The sequence below is a fragment of the Electrona antarctica genome (genome assembly GCF_951216825.1).
Source record: "Electrona antarctica genome assembly, chromosome: 9".
Taxonomy (NCBI): domain Eukaryota; kingdom Metazoa; phylum Chordata; class Actinopteri; order Myctophiformes; family Myctophidae; genus Electrona; species Electrona antarctica.
In genome coordinates this window covers 7,433,849-7,451,110 of record NC_136790.1, presented here as the reverse complement: position 1 = coordinate 7,451,110, position 17,262 = coordinate 7,433,849, and the positions used below count along the sequence as shown (strand labels likewise).

General features: G+C 46.1%; 1 protein-coding gene across 1 annotated transcript in view; it reads right to left on the bottom strand.

The window, feature by feature from the left end:
• Positions 1–5,670: 5,670 nt before the first annotated feature.
• Positions 5,671–17,262, bottom strand: part of LOC306930103 (uncharacterized protein) — a 137,657-nt gene continuing 126,065 nt past the window's right edge. Inside the window, exons 50-63 of the mRNA XM_079510845.1 lie at positions 16,390–16,503; positions 16,274–16,341; positions 13,807–13,984; positions 12,102–12,166; positions 11,546–11,654; positions 10,435–10,608; positions 10,190–10,272; positions 9,732–9,780; positions 9,320–9,409; positions 7,961–8,056; positions 7,182–7,253; positions 6,820–6,906; positions 6,203–6,349; positions 5,671–5,765 (exon numbers count right to left, since the gene is read on the bottom strand). Coding sequence (XP_079366971.1) covers positions 5,691–5,765; positions 6,203–6,349; positions 6,820–6,906; positions 7,182–7,253; positions 7,961–8,056; positions 9,320–9,409; positions 9,732–9,780; positions 10,190–10,272; positions 10,435–10,608; positions 11,546–11,654; positions 12,102–12,166; positions 13,807–13,984; positions 16,274–16,341; positions 16,390–16,503 — 1,407 coding nt within the window. The 3' untranslated portion in view covers positions 5,671–5,690. The remainder of the gene's footprint in view (positions 5,766–6,202; positions 6,350–6,819; positions 6,907–7,181; positions 7,254–7,960; positions 8,057–9,319; positions 9,410–9,731; positions 9,781–10,189; positions 10,273–10,434; positions 10,609–11,545; positions 11,655–12,101; positions 12,167–13,806; positions 13,985–16,273; positions 16,342–16,389; positions 16,504–17,262) is intronic.

Below are 17,262 nucleotides of genomic sequence, written 5' to 3'. Positions count from 1 at the left end.
GAATGGTTGATTTAATGATAGGCACAAATATATATTAAAATTTTGTCATCTACATTTCATTTTAGGTGGTGGTCAGCCACAAACTCACAGGCTGGCCAATAAAACTAAACTAATGCTACCGGTTCTGTTCAGAATTTGTCGTCTCAAGTCTTTCAACAAAATATTAGAAAACGCTCAATAGTAGGCTCGATAAAAGCCTGGATTGACACGGTGCTCGTTATCAATTAAAATTAACAAGCTCCATCCCTACATAGCAGTAGCGTTGAATGAAAGCAGCAAAGTACTATGACATAATAAAATGTTTAAAATGTAAAGCATGAATCTGTGACGGAATCAAATGTTTAAAATGTAAAGCATGAATCTGTGACGGAATCAAATGTTTAAAATGTAAAGCATGAATCTGTGACGGAATCAAATGTTTAAAATGTAAAGCATGAATCTGTGACGGAATCAAATGTTTAAAATGTAAAGCATGAATCTGTGACGGAATCTAATGTTTAAAATGTAAAGCATGTAAAGTAACTAACACTGCAGTGGTGTTTAAAAGTTTCAATTTGAAAAAAAAGGCTACAAAAAAACCCCCAAAACAACCTCTCTCTATGCCTGTACTGTAAATGATTAGTTAGTTTAACGCAGCTCAGTATCTCTATATTTAATCCCTGTATCTCAGGTAAAAGTGCCTCCATTCCAATGTTGCTATAATAGAGGGTATGCGCATGCATAAAGTGAGTGTCAAAGTGAGTTTAACATTGTTTAATCAGATAGGACTTTTCTGTTTGGATGTATGGGCTGTCAATCAGATAGGACTTTTCTGTTTGAATGTATGGGCTGTCAATCAAATAGGACTTTTCTGTTTGGATGTATGGGCTGTCAATCAAATAGGACTTTTCTGTTTGGATGTATGGGCTGTCAATCAGATAGGACTTTTCTGTTTGGATGTATGGGCTGTCAATCAAATAGGACTTTTCTGTTTGGATGTATGGGCTGTCAAGGCCAGACAGTAGTTTTTTGCCACTCAGTAGGCGTTCCCGCATAACTTCTGGGTATGATGATGACGCATACCCTCTATAGTTAAATGGTAATCGGGTTGCAGTTTGCAAAGGCTGGTTGTATTTAATTAGCTGAGTGTCAATAGGTTGGTTAATATAGCGTCACATTCATTTTAACCACTTTAACCATATTTTATATTTTGGCTGTTTAAAACATATAGCAGGTCAAACCGTGTTTTTGGATTATTGTGCAAATTTGTGCAAATATTTGAATAATATATAGGCCTACCGTATATATTTTTTAAAGCGAACATTTTAACTGTAATCTTTGCTTCTAAAACATATTTTTGATATGGGGGCCAATACAACATATTTGGGGCTCCTTGGCGTGATCTGATCGCAATTATTTGAGATAATCACAATTATTTTGACATAATCGTCATAATCGTTGTTCATACATGATAAAAGCAGAAATAGCTGATCTAGAAGCTTACAACGCATTTGTGACACATTGTAAGCATTAAATGTTCTAATTAAATGTTAAATTAAATATTAAATGTTCTAATGTCCAATGCCAAAAACACAATTAAATTAAAGCAAATTAAATTTACTAGTTCCTTAAATACATTACTTATTACTTGTTATTAAGCGTCAACTAGTTAAAATACAAGTTTTTGCACTACATTACTTTACCCTTGTAATTCATCATTCATCATTATTTGCGAGAGGGCACATCCTTAAACACAGCAGATATAGATTGATATCAGACTTCGGTGCTCTATACAATAGATAATGCACTGTCGCATCACAACGTGTTGATAGCTTGTAGATCTGTTACATCGGACAACCTCCTGCTATGGAGTATAAATTAATATAATCTAATTTGGTGGGAAAGTTACTGGGGAAAGTAATAATCCATCCATCCATCCAACTTCAACCGCTTATCCGGAGTCGGGTCACGGGGGCAACATACTAAGAGTAATATGTTAGTTAGACCCTCCAGAAAAATGTGATTATTTGATTGCATAATTTACCGCATAATCAGCCAAATGGTGCAGATTATGCAGAGGTCAATTTCTTTAAAAAACGATGCATAATCGCGTAAACTTCCCGCATATTTCACCACATAAAACCACATAAACCCCACATATTTCACAACTTTCTTAATATTTCGCAACATCTCGCATTTCAATTTTTATCACATATGTAGCAACTTTCTGCATATTTTGCAACTTTCTGCATATTTCGCATCTTCCCGCAATTTCACAGCAAAAAAAATCACATACAATATTTCATCGCAAAATCAAGGATTTTAGCCCGCGTTTTTTTGGAGGGTCTAGTTAGTAACTATAGCTCCTGTCCAACACTAGTATTTATAGAGTAAACTTCAGTCAAAACTAAAAACTTAAAATAATAATAATAATAAAAAAAACCTTCGTTAACACTGTCAGAGCAAGTGCTTCAATCCTGTCTGTCATTGGTGATCATAGTGGTTCTCACCATGCGGTTCGGGGACCACCCAGGGGACCCTTACAGGTCTGTAACTCTGAGAGTGTAATACATGGAACCAAATGGACCCGTACAGGTCTGTAACTCTGAGAGTGTAATACATGGAACCAAATGGACCCTTACGGCTTACAGGTCTGTAACTCTGAGAGTGTAATAAATGGAACCAAATGAGCCCTTACAGGTCTGTAACTCTGAGAGTGTAATACATGGAACCAAATGGACCCTTACAGGTCTGTAACTCTGAGAGTGTAACAAATGGAACCAAAAGGACTCTTACAGGTCTGTAACTCTGAGAGTGTAATACATGGAACCAAATGGACCCTCACATACCTGTAACTCTGAGAGTGTAACAAATGGAACCAAATGGACCCTTACAGGTCTGTAACTCTGAGAGTGTACACATGGAACCAAATGGACCCTCATAGACCTGTAAGGGTCCATTTGTACCGCTAGGGGTCTCCCCCAGACCACATGTTAGAGATAACCACTGGCTTATACTAGCGATGTGTGTGTGTGTGTTTGTGTGTGTGTGTGTGTGTGTGTGTGTGTGTGTGTGTGTGTGTGTGTGTGTGTGTGTGTGTGTGTGTGTGTGTGTGTGTGTGTGTGTGTGTGTGCGTGTGTGTGAGCGAGTGTGCGTGGTTGTGCGTGTGTTTGCGAATATACAACTATACTAGCAGTGCAGAGCAAGGTCACAGGGTCATAGGGTCACAGGCCAAAGGTTACAGTGGTGTCTGTGTACACGTAGAGGAGAGTGGGGGAAGGCATCAGCGTGAGTCGCAGAGTGATGACGTCATCTCTCTGCCCGGAATGATGACATCATCTTTCAGATCAAACCTGAGGAGAGGAGAGAGAGAAAATATCAACCTGCAGGTCACAATAAGTGAAGGTGGGGGCCGCATGTGGCCCCCGGGCCGCCAGTTGATATTAACCTGCAGGCCGCATTAAGTGAAGGTGGGGGCCGCATGTGGCCCCCGGGCCGCCAGTTGATATTAACCTGCAGGTCGCAATAAGTGAAGGTGGGGGCCGCATGTGGCCTCCAGGCCGCCAGTTGATATTAACCTGCAGGCCGCATTAAGTGAAGGTGGGGGCCGCATGTGGCCCCCGGGCCGCCAGTTGATATTAACCTGCAGGCCGCATTAAGTGAAGGTGGGGGCCGCATGTGGCCCCCGGGCCGCCAGTTGATATTAACCTGCAGGCCGCATTAAGTGAAGGTGGGGGCCGCATGTGGCCCCCGGGCCGCCAGTTGATATTAACCTGCAGGTCGCAATAAGTGAAGGTGGGGGCCGCATGTGGCCTCCAGGCCGCCAGTTGATATTAACCTGCAGGCCGCATTAAGTGAAGGTGGGGGCCGCATGTGGCCCCCGGGCCGCCAGTTGATATTAACCTGCAGGCCGCAATAAGTGAAGGTGGGGGCGGCATGTGGTCAGTCACTCAAACTATTACAATATTTTTCAAAACTTGTCCATAACCTTTCCACAGTATTTCACCTCATTTCCAGGTGGTCTAGACTATAGCAGCGAGTCACATAGAGCATTAATGAGGCTTCTTACTGCTGTGTTCTATCAATGCAACATACTGGATGTGACTGCAGTCTAACTGTGTTCTATCAATGCAACATACTGGATGTGACTGCAGTCTGTGTTCTATCAATGCAACATACTGGATGTGAACTGTGTTCTATCAATGCAACATACTGGATGTGACTGCAGTCTGTGTTCTATCAATGCAACATACTGGATGTGAACTGTGTTCTATCAATGCAACATACTGGATGTGACTGCAGTCTAACTGTGTTCTATCAATGCAACATACTGGATGTGACTAACTGTGTTCTATCAATGCAACATACTGGATGTGACTGCAGTCTAACTGTGTTCTATCAATGCAACATACTGGATGTGACTGCAGTCTAACTGTGTTCTATCAATGCAACATACTGGATGTGACTAACTGTGTTCTATCAATGCAACATACTGGATGTGAACTGTGTTCTATCAATGCAACATACTGGATGTGAACTGTGTTCTATCAATGCAACATACTGGATGTGAACTGTGTTCTATCAATGCAACATACTGGATGTGAACTGTGTTCTATCAATGGAACATACTGGATGTGAACTGTGTTCTATCAATGCAACATACTGGATGTGACTGCAGTCTAACTGTGTTCTATCAATGCAACATACTGGATGTGAACTGTGTTCTATCAATGCAACATACTGGATGTGACTAACTGTGTTCTATCAATGCAACATACTGGATGTGAACTGTGTTCTATCAATGCAACATACTGGATGTGAACTGTGTTCTATCAATGCAACATACTGGATGTGAACTGTGTTCTATCAATGGAACATACTGGATGTGAACTGTGTTCTATCAATGCAACATACTGGATGTGAACTGTGTTCTATCAATGGAACATACTGGATGTGAACTGTGTTCTATCAATGCAACATACTGGATGTGACTAACTGTGTTCTATCAATGCAACATACTGGATGTGAACTGTGTTCTATCAATGCAACATACTGGATGTGACTAACTGTGTTCTATCAATGCAACATACTGGATGTGAACTGTGTTCTATCAATGCAACATACTGGATGTGAACTGTGTTCTATCAATGCAACATACTGGATGTGACTAACTGTGTTCTATCAATGCAACATACTGGATGTGAACTGTGTTCTATCAATGCAACATACTGGATGTGAACTGTGTTCTATCAATGCAACATACTGGATGTGACTGCAGTCTAACTGTGTTTTATCAATGCAACATACTGGATGTGAACTGTGTTCTATCAATGCAACATACTGGATGTGACTGCAGTCTAACTGTGTTTTATCAATGCAACATACTGGATGTGAACTGTGTTCTATCAATGCAACATACTGGATGTGAACTGTGTTCTATCAATGCAACATACTGGATGTGACTGCAGTCTAACTGTGTTCTATCAATGCAACATACTGGATGTGAACTGTGTTCTATCAATGCAACATACTGGATGTGACTGCAGTCTAACTGTGTTCTATCAATGCAACATACTGGATGTGAACTGTGTTCTACCAATGCAACATACTGGATGTGACTGCAGTCTACTGTCAACTGCAGTCTAACTGTGGTGTTCTATCAATGCAACATACTGGATACATAGATTCATACATACACACATAGACTATTCTTATGGTCCACAGCCGGAGGCAGCGCAGGGCAAAGAGTCTGTTCCTATCAGCTCCACCATCTTGGAATCCAGGATCTGTTCAAAACACATCATTATTCAACTGATTTTCACAGTACAGTAGCACCACCCACCTGAACTTAAGCCTCGCCCACAGCTGTGTGTTATATAATGGAGGAGGGGTTAGGTTTATCATGTCACAAAAATTGTGTGTTTTCGATTGGGCCTTTTGACTCAAAGGCTTTCAGCTTTCAGGAAGAAACCAAAAATACACAGGGAAGACATATTTGAATATTATAAGCACACCTGGGGGTCTATTATAGTAATGTTAACTCCATAGACACAGACAAAACACCTGGGGTCTATTAGACTAAGTAAATGTTTACTCCATAGACGCATACAAAACAGAGAGTACAACAGAGAGTACGGCACTCCATCTTTAAGTAACCCACTGTTTTCACCAATTATTTCACAACTTTAGTTTTCCTGCTCTTTTCACCACTTATTTTTCCCACCTTGAGTTCAGCTCTCAGAAGGATCTGGCTGTCCGGCGAGGCTCCGTCCAGATGGAACCACTGATCCAGGACCAGCTGTGGTTCTGACAGCAGCTCTCTGACCGGAAGCACCAGAGACCCCAGAGGCTGATCCCATCCACTGGACAACTGTTATAGAATACAATACATATGGTTAAATATAGACCCAGAGGAAGGTCCATCCACTGTTATATAATACATATGGTTAAATATAGACCCAGAGGAAGGTCCATCCACTGTTATATAATACATATGGTTAAATATAGACCCAGAGGTTGATCCCATCTATCCCACTAAGTTAGCCTACTAGCGTAAAGTTGAATATATTCAAGACTATATGATATTTATTATGTGTGACGGTAAGTTGGTCTACTAGTGTACACAAGAAATGTGGCATTGACCGATCAAACTGTTTGTGAGATTAGCAGTAGCACGCACGCACGCACGCACTCGTGCCCTCACTCACACATACACACACGCGCACACACACACACACACACACACACACACACACACACACACACACACACACACACACACACACACACACACACACACACACACACACACACACACACACACACACACACACATTTTACCTTAAAAATGAGCATCTCAAGTTTGGGGTCACGAATCAGGAAGTAGAAGGTCTGCTTCCACTGAGGGTCGACGGAGCGATCGCACATCTGCACAGAGACGGGTCAAAGGTCAAGAACGGTTAATTCCCTGCCAACGACCTCTTTTCTTTTTTCTTTTTAATGTTACATGGCTTGTTTTGCCATGATTCCATGGTTACCCATCATGCTATGATGAGTCACCATTTTTTTCTGGGACTCTGCATGTGGCCATGTGGAGTCACGTGGATCACATTAACGCAAAAACAAAACAAAACAAAAAGCTGATAAAGTCTACAGTTAATGACATGAAACATGCCCAAAGCGTCACATGACCAAAGTGTCACCTTGGTTCTGTGGGTGGTTCCTCCCAGAACTAGCTCCGCCCCCGCTTTGGGCTCTTTGCCGCTCTTCTTCAGCTATAGAGGAAAACAATAGGCCTTTATACAGTATATTATAATGCTCTTCTAAAACACACCATAAACACAAAAAATAACAATGATACAGAGGATAAAACAAGCTATAGGCCTACGCAGAAATGCAGTAGGGCATAATGTGTTAAAACATTTAGGGGATAAAAGCAGCTTTAAAAAAGTGAGTTTTCAGGAGGGATTTGAAACGGACGACGGACTCTGCGATGGGGCATTTCAACAACAACTATTTTTTTCATATCATTATTTCAAGGACAGAAGTCATTCTTTCTTTGTCCAAATGCATCGGCAACAAGCTATTTGCAGCTGTGAGTGTGCCTCTGATGTGCTGTTCTCTGCTCACTCAGCTGCTCTGTCTGCTCAGTGTGATAAACCGGCTGAACTGCACTGCGTGAGAGAAGTCAGAACAGCAGCACAAACTATCCCCAAACGCTGCTCTGTGCTTGCACTGCTCCCGTGCTGGTGGGTATACTTATAGGGTTAAGATTAGAGACAGGGTTAGTAATTTCGGAACAATGAGCCTTCGGACTGATGACACGGCACCCTCCAAAACCTACACCGAAAATAGCCGATCTACAAGCTCCCAATTTCCGCCTCAGTTTGCAATAAACACCCTTGGACTTTGACCTTGTTGTGTTCTGCTTTTGGGTCTGACAGTTTTTTTAAAATTGTGACAGACAAGACATGTGACTCACAGGCAGTGCGCGGGCCTGGTCCACCAGCACAAACAGCAGCGCTGCAGACGGAACCGTCCGGTTTTGGAAGGACTGGAGGCGCTGGAGCTGTAGAACCTGATGCATGGACACGGACAGGGTTAAGGATTAGACATGTTACATTAACACATTAACTCTGTGGCCGCCCCAAACAGATCTGCGATGCCCCCTCACTCCCCACCTTCAAAACCGCACTAAAAACCCACCTGTTCAGACTAGCATTCCCCAGCTGATGTGTTTTTAACGTGTTACATATAATGTTTTACTGGTCCTTTTCTCTTGTCCCCCCCCCCCCCCCCCCCCCCGGCCCCCACACATGTAAAGCGTCTTTGGGTATTAGAAAAGCGCTATAGAAGTCCCAGATATTATTATTATTATTATTATTATTATTATTATTAACAATAGGAGGTATAGGCAGTAAACAAAATGCCACTCAATGCCACACAGGCATTGACAACGCAATCCTGGGGAGTGTAGTTGCAACTAATATAGTCACCGGATATTGTCCAATCATATGAGGGAAAAAAAGTGTTATAAATAAGAAACAGTAAAAACTAGATAGGTCTCCACCAGGGCAGGTCAATTTGTGGCCTCCTGGTGGCGCTATAATAGGCCAATGTGAAAAGGGCCTTGGATGGCAATTGGATGATTTGAGGCATTTTGTTCCAAAAATGTGTTTTGCAAAAATCCACCTGTTGGTGGCGCTATAACAGGCCAATGTGAAAGGGTAGGATATATTCCTCAGCCTAGTAGGAAAGTCTGTGAAAGATTTCGCGTAAATTGCACGCTGCGTTCATGATTTGAGGCTTTTTGTTCAAAACGGGCCAATCCTGCAAACTTTGAAAGCCAATTATAGCCAATTAGGATGGAATATGAAATATCGGACAGGTCTGGCTTGAACACATGACTATAGAGATAGTGTGTAATGATTTGCGTGATTTTTGGACAGAATCTGGAGGAGTAATATAAAAAACATGTTTTTCAAATGTGTTATGTTTTTCACATAAAGTGAATGGCAAAATCGAGTGGCAAACTGAGTGGCAAAGTGAGTTTAACGTTGTTTAATACAATCAGGACTTTTTTGTTTGGATGTATGGGCCATCAAGGCCAGTAATTAGTTTTTTTGCCACTCAGTAGGCTGAGTAGAGGTTCCCGCAGAACTTCCAGGAATGATGATGATGTTACGCGCATACCCTCTGTAGAAATAATACAAATGATAAGTACTGTTCCTGTCTAGTGTGTGTGTGTGTGTGTGTGTGTGTGTGTGTGTGTGTGTGTGTGTGTGTGTGTGTGTGTGTCTGTGAGACAGCAGGAACCCACTCCACTATGACATGAACATACCTGTTCCAGTCTATGGTTCTGTGAGACAGCAGGAACCCACTCCACTACGACATGGACCTGACCAGACTTTACATCCTTCAGCGTGTACCACTGAAACACAGTCATTATATAGTGTTAGGGACGGGTAAAGCGGTGGATCCGCAAAACGTGCGTCGGTTATGTGTATTGCGTTGGAGCAGAGCCGCAGCCGATATTGGAGTTCATAGGATGAGCAAGCGCTCCCATCCTAGCAATACAAAGCAAGCCCCTGCATTGGTGAATGTAAACAAACAGCCGTGTGATAGGAAGTAGAACTGAAGTGGTTGTTCGCATGCGTGCCTGGTCATACAACTGGTCATACAACTGGTCATACAACTACTCTCACGAGACACATGTTTGTATGTGTGAGAGTTCTGAGACCACAAAGACTGACCTGGTCAGTGTACCGAGGTCTGATGATGTCATCCAGTCTGATGCTGAACCTGCACGCACGCACACACACACACACGCACGCACGCACGCACGCACGCACGCACGCACGCACGCACGCACGCACGCACGCACGCACGCACGCACGCACGCACGCACGCACGCACGCACGCACGCACGCACGCACGCACGCACGCACGCACACACGCACACACACACACACACACACACACACACACACACACACACACACACACACACACACACACACACACACACACACACACACACACGACAAATAGTCATCAAGAATCTTAACAAAGCTAAGAACCTAACATCCGTCTAACAGAATATCTGTACAATGAAACTATGAGTATACACTATAGAGTGCTATGTCTACATAACAAGTGCTACGGGCTAAGATGGAGTCTGAAGAGGTTGGTTTTCAGACCTTCTACATACCTGCCTAGGAAATCATCAGAGTCCAGGTCTTTATCGTATACCTCGAACCGGATCTCCTGGACCGTCTGTCCACTCACAACCACCTGTTGGACAAACACGCACGCAAAAACTTATTTTGGAAAAAGTTTTGAAAATGTTCGGCCATTTTTCAACATGGAAACGATTGACGATTATGCAAAAATATAATTGTGATTCGGCAATGATGTAATACTTGTGACAGACAGTAGGGGGTGTGATGTTCTCACCTCGTACATCTCGTTCCACACCGGGTTGAGGTTCTCCTTGATCACGTGACTCTTGAAGTTCATAAGGTCACCGACGCTGACCTTGACGTAGGGGTCACTCTTGCCCTTCACCAGGCCCCAGTTGTCCTTGGCAACCAGACTGCGAGCTTCCAGCAGGTGGATACGGAGCACCCCCTAGAGGACGAACATTAGAAACTGCATTTATTAATTGCCACGATTGTTTGGGTCTGTGTCCATTCATGTGCCAGGGGTATTTGAGCCGTATGAGCATTTTTCTTTCCATGATTTTGCAACCCAGTTTTTTCACCCAGTGTCAATTATCTAATGTAATCCTGGGCTCTACACTCCCTCTGCCAACCTGGGGAGAGCAACGAACTGACCTCATGCTTCCTTTAGTGCATGAGGAGTCCAAGCTGCTTCTTTTCACCTGACAGGGGGGGGGTTTCCCCTGTTGGACATATCGTGTGGAAGGAACACGTTATTCCCCCTCCATCAGGTGCCCCGGCTGGCCAGGGGGAGGCAGTGTAGAGACCAGGATTACTGCATGTTATTTGTGAGGGTACCTACCCTAGGCTAGGGGACACGGGGAGAACATTATGTGAGGGTACCTACCCTAGGGGACCAGGGGAGAACATACAAAATCCACACAATAAGGCCCTTTCGCCAACCCTACCTAGGGTATGGGCACTGATGATGCAAAGGAGAGTACACGCCCAGCGCCCACAGCGGGTATCAAACCCAGGACCTTCTAGCTGTGAGGCAACAGCACTACCGAATGCCACCGCGACCCCTCTTATGAGCCTGTTTCAAGGGAAAAAATACCCTGGGGGTTGCCGGACGTTAGCTCTTGGATAAGCAATCCAATAATCGCGGACCACCCACGGGATGCTTCTTTTTTTACCAAAACTAGCGACGCGACCGGCCATCAATATAGCTTGTTATTGATTATTATCGGAATCTGAGATTAGATTCAGAGATAAAAGGGTGCGAAGATTTCGGCTACCGTCAATGAGTCAATTGACGGAGAATAATTTTGCTGGTGCACTATTGACTTCCGGTTTGTCGTTGCGCAATTGAATAAATATAATAATAATAATAATATTAATAATACCTCAGTAGCGAAGTGTAGTTCTGGCGTGGTGTGCGGGGGGAGGGTCTGCTCAGGTGATGGAAGGTCAAAGGGCACCGTAGCCTGGGCCAGGTCGTCACCTATGTGAGGCCTAAACACACACACACACACACACACACACACACACACACACACACACACACACACACACACACACACACACAGAGTCATTCTTGTGTTGGAGTTTAGTGCTCGTTGGATATCACTGGACGTTGCTTTTCTGAAAGCAAGCGCTTCCAAACTACAACACTTAAATAATCACCTGCAAGGAATTTCTTGACAGGAAGTAGCTCATAACATGTCTACAGTGGATTTTTATGAAACAAAAACTTTGCAGATATAGAGAGGATAATTCAAGCTTTCCGTACAGCTGCAATAGGACTTTTCTGTTTGGATGTATGGGCTGTCAATCAGATAGGACCTTTCTGTTTGGATGTATGGGCTGTCAATGGCAAATTACATCTAGTTGCCACCCTGCCATTAACTTAATGGCAAGATGGCCGCCGTCTGCATATGGTCAATAGACGCTGGATCTCACCTCTGTGTTGGTGGTTGCAGTTCCTCCTGAGATTCTGCAGGGGGCGTCTCCTCTGGTGGAGTGCACTATGGATGGGATGAAAACAGCTATTATTGTTTATGGTGTTTTAAAAAAAAGAAACGCTCACAATAATCATACCGTGGAGATTTTCATTCATGGTGAAATTGTCCTCCGCCACACACCAGGATGAATTAGCTTTTGTTTAATTTCCCATCATCCACTGGGCCAAACAAAGCAGCCTGATCATCTTCTTCTCCCAGTGCGTGCACCGGTATGATCGATACGCCTCAAATTCGTCCAATGAGGTGCAAAAACTAAGCGCAATTAAAATGTGTTAATTATTTTAATTAATCAAAATTAATCTGTTAAAGTCCCAGCCCTAGATAGTATATATTATTGATATATATATAAAAAGTGCACAGTAATTTAACTTTGGAAGTGTAACCAAATGGACCTGCTTGTTTTTGGATGAATAAAACCATCGGGGCTCAACGCATTGGCTGTCACTCATGAGGTCTTGTCTTTGCATTGACTTTGTATGTAATCGCGGCGCTCAAACTATCCCCCGGTTTGAATCTAGACGGCACTCCGAAGTCCTTCTGGGACTTTTAATTCATATTAACACTTTTCCTGCCCCTAGGTCCTCCTGGCGCGGACGCTTGACTGCCAGCCGGATGGCAGTCGCTTTTGTTCTGAAGCACTTCCATATTTTTGTTTCCCAATAAACAGGAGAAGAACCTAACACTACCTATCCTTCTCCAGAAACGTTAATATTGAAATCACGATGCATCGTAAAAATCTTAAATGAGTGCCAAACATCGGATGTCTGTTCATCACCACGGACAGCATCCACGGAAATTAAGGCACACTTAACACTTCCGAGTGCTGGATATTTCTTTCTTGTTGTTGTTGTCTACACAGTACTTCCTTACTAACATTACCATCTTGTTGTTGTCGTCTACACAATACTTCCTTACTAACCTTACCACCTCCTTACTCAAGTCTTTCTTGTTGTTGTTGTCTACACAATACTTCCTTACTAACCTTACCATCTTGTTGTTGTTGTCTACACAGTACTTCCTTACTAACCTTACCACCTCCTTACTCAAGTCTTTCTTGTTGTTGTTGTCTACACAATACTTCCTTACTAACCTTACCATCTTGTTGTTGTTGTCTACACAATACTTCCTTACTAACCTTACCACCTCCTTACTCAAGTCACGTGACGCAAGGCATGCAGGCAGCTCTCCTCCCACTGGACGAAGGAGGGAAAAAAAGCCAATCGCCGGGTCCAGTCGGGTAATAGTTGAATCGTCATTTCACTTTCAGATTACCCGAGACATACGGTAGTGGCTCCGAACCGTCCCCGGAGTCACTTCTTGTGGATGGAACCGGACCGGCTCCAGGTCCGTTCGGATCCCTAGTATTTTCAGATCTCTGGCTTACCCGAAGACCTCTACTTCAGAGTGCTGGCTATTTCTTTCTTACTCTGAGTCTCCGTGAGCCGTGCACCCGGTAAACTGCATGTACAGACTGAGAGTGCTCGTATTTAATTTCTACAAAGCTCACATTTCCTATTACACACACGCACGCACACACACACGCACACGCACACACATACAAAAATAAATATATTCTCCTATGTCACATTTTTAAGCTATTGACGGCCGAACATATGGGACATCCCATAATGTCTCCAACTCACTGTGGGAGCGGTTTCTCTGGGAGGGGGAGGAGTCACTGTAGCGCCACCATCAGGGCGATGAGGTTCATCAGCTGGTTGACAAACTGGAGGCTCTTCGTCAACTTCTCCCTCGTCGTCAGGCTCTGGCTGGCTGGATGTCTCACTCTCCACAGCAGCCATGGGTGTCAACGTAGTGCCCCTGACAATAACACTGTCATTATTATACTGGGTGTCTCCACAGCACTTTTAAACCAGACAACACCAGCACTCACAGAACTATAGGTAGGTATGGTATGCTGCAAAGTCAAACAGAGCACAACAACGAATGCGTTTCGGCGCGAAGCCTTCGTCAGCGTTGTATGCTGCAAACAACGGAAGTGTCACATTTTTAATGTCCGTGGTTGCGACACCCACACGGACAGGGGAGGGGGTCGCAACCTTACCACGGACAGGGGAGGGGGTCGCAACCTTACCACGGACAGGGGAGGGGGTCGCAACCTTACCACGGACAGGGGAGGGGGTCGCAACCTTACCACGGACAGGGGAGGGGGTCGCAACCTTACCACGGACAGGGGAGGGGGTCGCAACCTTACCACGGACAGGGGAGGGGGTCACACCCACACGGACAGGGGAGGGGGTCGCAACCTTACCACGGACAGGGGAGGGGGTCGACACCCACACGGACAGGGGAGGGGGTCACACCCACACGGACAGGGGAGGGGGTCGACACCCACACGGACAGGGGAGGGGGTCGCAACCTTACCACGGACAGGGGAGGGGGTCGCAACCTTACCACGGACAGGGGAGGGGGTCGCAACCTTACCACGGACAGGGGAGGGGGTCACACCCACACGGACAGGGGAGGGGGTCGCAACCTTACCACGGACAGGGGAGGGGGTCGACACCCACACGGACAGGGGAGGGGGTCGCAACCTTAGCACGGACAGGGGAGGGGGTCGACACCCACACGGACAGGGGAGGGGGTCGACACCCACACGGACAAGGGAGGGGGTCGACACCCACACGGACAGGGGAGGGGGTCGACACCCACACGGACAGGGGAGGGGGTCGCAACCTTACCACGGACAGGGGAGGGGGTCGCAACCTTACCACGGACAGGGGAGGGGGTCACACCCACACGGACAGGGGAGGGGGTCACACCCACACGGACAGGGGAGGGGGTCGCAACCTTACCACGGACAGGGGAGGGGGTCGCAACCTTACCACGGACAGGGGAGGGGGTCGCAACCTTACCACGGACAGGGGAGGGGGTCGCAACCTTACCACGGACAGGGGAGGGGGTCGCAACCTTACCACGGACAGGGGAGGGGGTCACACCCACACGGACAGGGGAGGGGGTCACACCCACACGGACAGGGGAGGGGGTCGCAACCTTACCACGGACAGGGGAGGGGGTCGCAACCTTACCACGGACAGGTGAGGGGGTCGCAACCTTACCACGGACAGGGGAGGGGGTCGCAACCTTACCACGGACAGGGGAGGGGGGTCGCAACCTTACCACGGACAGGGGAGGGGGTCGCAACCTTACCACGGACAGGGGAGGGGGTCGACACCCACACGGACAGGGGAGGGGGTCGCAACCTTACCACGGACAGGGGAGGGGGTCACAACCTTACCACGGACAGGGGAGGGGGTCGCAACCTTACCACGGACAGGGGAGGGGGTCGCAACCTTACCACGGACAGGGGAGGGGGTCGCAACCTTACCACGGACAGGGGAGGGGGTCGCAACCTTACCACGGACAGGGGAGGGGGTCGCAACCTTACCACGGACAGGGGAGGGGGTCGCAACCTTACCACGGACAGGGGAGGGGGTCGCAACCACCCACACGGACAGGGGAGGGGGTCGCAACCTTACCACGGACAGGGGAGGGGGTCGCAACCTTACCACGGACAGGGGAGGGGGTCGCAACCTTACCACGGACAGGGGAGGGGGTCGCAACCACCCACACGGACAGGGGAGGGGGTCGCAACCTTACCACGGACAGGGGAGGGGGTCGCAACCTTACCACGGACAGGGGAGGGGGTCGCAACCACGGACAGGGGAGGGGGTCGCAACCACGGACAGGGGAGGGGGTCGCAACCACGGACAGGGGAGGGGGTCGCAACCACGGACATTATAAATGTGACACTACCGTTGCAATTCAATGCTGTATTGATGTTGGTACCATTAGGAGAGATAACAGGTAAACGTTGATCATAATTACAATCTCTAATTGTGTAGACTTCTTGTAAATTAACTAATTAAGTAATGCAGATGTGAAAACCAAATGGACCCGTACGGGTCCATTTGGTTTAATGTTACGCTCTCAAGAGATAAAGATCTATAAGGGTCCATTTTGTTTCGTTACAAACTCTCCATCATTTAGCTGGGGACCACCTGGGACCCCCTCAGGGACCCCCTCAGGTGGTCCCAGGACCACTGGTTGAGAACCACTGCATTTAACCTTCCAAGTCGGTCCACTCACCGGTCAGCAGGTTCCTCCAGCTCTCGGGACGATGGAGCTGAACACTCAGCAGTGGTCACCTCATCGACCTCCGTGGTGGTCGCCTCATCGACCTCCGTGGTGGTCACCTCATCGACCTCCGTGGTGGTCTCCTCCTCTTCTGACTGATGGCCAGCACTGACCACAGTGGTGGTCACCTCATCTTCTGACGGCTGAGCTTCAAGAGCCTCAATCATCCTGGTCTGTAAGATCTGTCAACAGCAAACACATGTCTCAGCATGTTGGATATTCAATTCAATGGGCTCTATGACCGACCGACCGACCGACCGACCGACCTTGAGTTCAGCTCTCAGAAGGATCTGGCTGTCTGGCGAGGCTCCGTCCAGATGGAACCACTGATCCAGGACCAGCTGTGGTTCTGACAGCAGCTCTCTGACCGGAAGCACCAGAGACCCCAGAGGCTGATCCCATGCACTGGACAACTGTTACAATACATATGGTTAAATAAAGACCCCAGAGGCTGATCCCATGCACTGGACAACTGTTACAATACATATGGTTAAATAAAGACCCCAGAGGCTGATCCCATGCACTGGACAACTGTTACAATACATATGGTTAAATAAAGACCCCAGAGGCTGATCCCATGCACTGGACAACTGTTATAGAATACAATACATATGGTTAAATATAGACCCCGGAGGCTGATCCCATGCACTGGACAACTGTTATAGAATACAATACATATGGTTAAATATAGACCCCGGAGGAAGGTCCTGCATCCACTGTTAATACATATTGTTAAATATAGACCCAGAGGATACATTATGGTATATAGACCCCCGGATGGTCCATCCACTGGACATTCACTGTTATATAATACATTATGGTATATAGACCCCCCCACTGGACAACTGTTATATAATACAATACATAGATTATGATTAAATATAGCTGCTAAATCATATAGATGCACTTTACACCTTACATAGATTATTGTTCTTGTATGC